A 3,271-nucleotide genomic window follows, 5' to 3' on the forward strand; every position below is an offset into this window, starting at 1 on the left:
CTCACGCCCTGCCACCTCCTTAGGGATAGTTAGGCCTTCCACGGGGGACCATCAAAGTCTGTCATATCATCTGGGGGAGAGCCTAGGCCCTCGCTGTATCTGGGCTGCAATAGTATCCCTCCATAGGGAATGGGCTCCCAAAGTCCATTTGTGCTCTAGGAATAAACACTGGCTCCACAGTCTATGGGACCTAGACTGTCCCATAGACTGTCTTTGCCTCCTAGATGGCACCACTGAATACTATTTTTTTAAGACTGGATATTTTATCACCAATTCAACAAACAGAATATTAGTCTTACTTTTAGAACTCAGTAATCATGTGCCTTTCCCTCATAATTTCAATTGGTAGAAATAATTATATCTTGTGTTGAAGTAATAGATTGTGAAGATACTTTCTTGGATATTAAATATATAAATATACAGGAATACAACTTAAATTTAGAAATTCAGCATTTTTTTTTTTTTTTGAGACAGGGTTTCTCTGTGGCTTTGGAGGCTGTCCTGGAACTAGCTCTTGTAGACCAGGCTAGTCTCGAATTCACAGAGATCCACCTGCCTCTGCCTCCTGAGTGCTGGAATTAAAGGTGTGCGCCACCAACACCCGGCCTCAGCATTTCTTAAAATGCTACAAAAATAAAGTGAAATCTGTCAATCAAAATTTCACAGCAAAGCCATTAGAAACATCTCCAATATAAATTATAAGACAAAGGCTTTCTAAAGTAAAGTGTTTGGGAGATTGCCTATAGTATTTATTTACTCAGTTCTGAATTAATTTTCATAGATTAATGTCACCCATTCATTGTTCTAGCTTCACATTCCTGGGAAACAGAATATAATCAGTTGCATATAACTTAGGTATTCCCTGCTGGCTTAGTTTTATGTTGACTGACAGGAACAATAATTATTTTTATGCCTTTTAACCTACTGAATATCACATATGTAAATGATTGAAAGAAAATTGTAAGATTATTTATTTTTGAAAATTGTAAATTTAGCTGCCCAATTTTTACCTAAATTCTATACTTGTAATGATTTTGCTATGTTGTTTGCCTGTGTATGAGCTTAATATGTTTGATTGATATACAAAGTATGGACTTTGTATATTTTTAGCATAGAAGAATTGAGTTATAGCATATTTATAAAATACAGAATTTATAAAATTATAACTATATCTTAAAATATATACATATTTGGAAAACTGATGTTTTGACCAATATTAAAATTTATTTTCCTTCCCAATAGGCCTTGAATAAATTTAATGCAAAACAATCAAAAGAAGAAGAATTAAGTTACTGGAACCTTACTGAAGCACTTGCAGCTGAGAAGGAGAAAGAATTTCAGAAGTATGCCAGAGAAGTGATTGAATCTGAATCTGAATCAGCAAAGAAATACACTTACCCTCTGATAAGAGCTGTTCAGGAAGGAGTGGGAGGTGGACGTGGACCACCCTTTGCAGGCAGAGGTGGCATTCGACCAAGCTACCAGACACAGGATTTCACTGGAGTCCAGCTCCCTTTTTTTAACTCTCAAAGATCAAAGTATAATGATTTTCAGAAGTCAAAGAAGAGACTAGGTTTTACATGGTAAAAAAGTTTATTTTTATGACTGATAAAATTTATTGTAGCAAGTATGAGCTACAAATATAATGGAATTTCTGATAATAAAGCTACTCATCTCTATAAAATGCGTTGCCTGATTTGATTCTTTGTAGTATTTCCACTAAGAACACTTATAGAAGCAGGCATCTGTGCATGTGTGTGTATAGATTCCAGGGAACAACCTTGGGTGTTGTTTCTTTCACTGCTTCTAACTTTTTTAGATGACTGGATATCTCACTGGCTCAGAACTCAACAAGCAGGCTCAGTTAGTTTCAGGGATCTGTGTCCACCTCCTCAGCACTGGGATTACAAGTGTGTCCCATCGTACTAGAATTTTTTCTTTAAATGTGGGCTCTTGGGTCCAGGTCAGAATTCACTTTATTGACTGAACTCCATCATCAGCCGCACAATGTCAATTTCATTTAGAACATTTTCAGTAAGGGATAAAAAAATCTGCCTACGACAAAGTGCATTCATTCACAGGATTGTACAACATGACCTTGAACCCATTGAGCAGTACCTCACCATGTCTCTTCTACAGCCTCTGCTTTGTCTATGTCTATCCTAGTTATTTAAGAACACAGCCATTCTGTGGACTTCAGTGTCCGACTTATTTCAGAGTGTACTTCTGTGTTATATACCCTATTGTCAGTACTTTGCCCTTAAGACTAAATCAGAGATAGTACTTGCCTCAACAGAAATTTGTGTGCTTATTCCATGTCATTCTGTAAAGTCATTCAAAACTTCATTGTTAGTAATATGATTACTATAGGGTTTTGATTTCTCTATGGTTTATTGTGTATATTTCCTAGACATGAAATTATTTAAAATAATTCTAAACGTAGCTTTGTCAATTTGATATACAAGTGCATTGGGTTTTATGAATTGTGGTTAAAAAAAATAGGACATGAACTACCATCTTAGCCACTTCTAAGTATGACTTAATAGTATCAAGTATATTTATGCCCTGGGCGGTGGTGGCCCACACCATTAATTTCAGCACTAAGGAGGCAGACACACGGGAATTCTGTGGGTTTGAGGCCAGCCTGTCTACAGAGTAAGTTCCAGGACAGCCAGGACACAAAGAAAACATGTCTTGAAAAACAAATCAATGAAACTGTTAAGTATATTTACATTGCTATGCAATTTCTGTTTTCCATTCTGTACAACTAAAATTCGATATCCACTTAAAGTATGCCCCAACCTTTCCTCCCCTCAGCTTTATAAATAACCATTGTTTCTACCTACAAATCTGGCTAAATACTTCATATGCCCCATAAGTAGAATCCTACAGTATATACTTTAAAAAAATATTTTCATGTGTATGTTTTGCTTGCATGTATGTAAATGCATAATGTACATGACTTGTGCCTACAAAGGTCAGAAAAGATTAGATTCCCTGGAACTGGAGTTACAAATAATTGCAAACTACCATGTGGGTGCTGGGAACCATACCTTGGTTCTCTGCCAGAGCAAGAGCTTTTAACCAGTGAGCCATGTTTCCAGTCCAGTTTTTATATTTTTTTCTTATTCCTCTTGAGACAGTGTCTATATATATAGCCCAGTCTGTTCTCAAGCCCTGGACTCTCCTACCTCTGTCTCTTATGGATTACAAGTGTGGCCTATCACATCTGGCTGCCTTGCTTTCTAAAGAGGTAGGGCCATTTTGTATT

General features: G+C 36.6%; 1 protein-coding gene across 1 annotated transcript in view; it reads left to right on the forward strand.

Annotated features, from left to right (window-relative positions):
- Ccdc173 (coiled-coil domain containing 173) overlaps positions 1–1,698 on the forward strand; it is a 29,573-nt gene extending 27,875 nt beyond the window's left edge. Inside the window, exon 9 of the mRNA XM_027420229.2 lies at positions 1,243–1,698. Within this exon, the coding sequence (XP_027276030.1) occupies positions 1,243–1,587 (345 nt within the window). The 3' untranslated portion in view covers positions 1,588–1,698. The remainder of the gene's footprint in view (positions 1–1,242) is intronic.
- Positions 1,699–3,271: the final 1,573 nt, after the last annotated feature.

This window comes from Cricetulus griseus, chromosome 6 (assembly GCF_003668045.3).
Source record: "Cricetulus griseus strain 17A/GY chromosome 6, alternate assembly CriGri-PICRH-1.0, whole genome shotgun sequence".
NCBI lineage: Eukaryota > Metazoa > Chordata > Mammalia > Rodentia > Cricetidae > Cricetulus > Cricetulus griseus.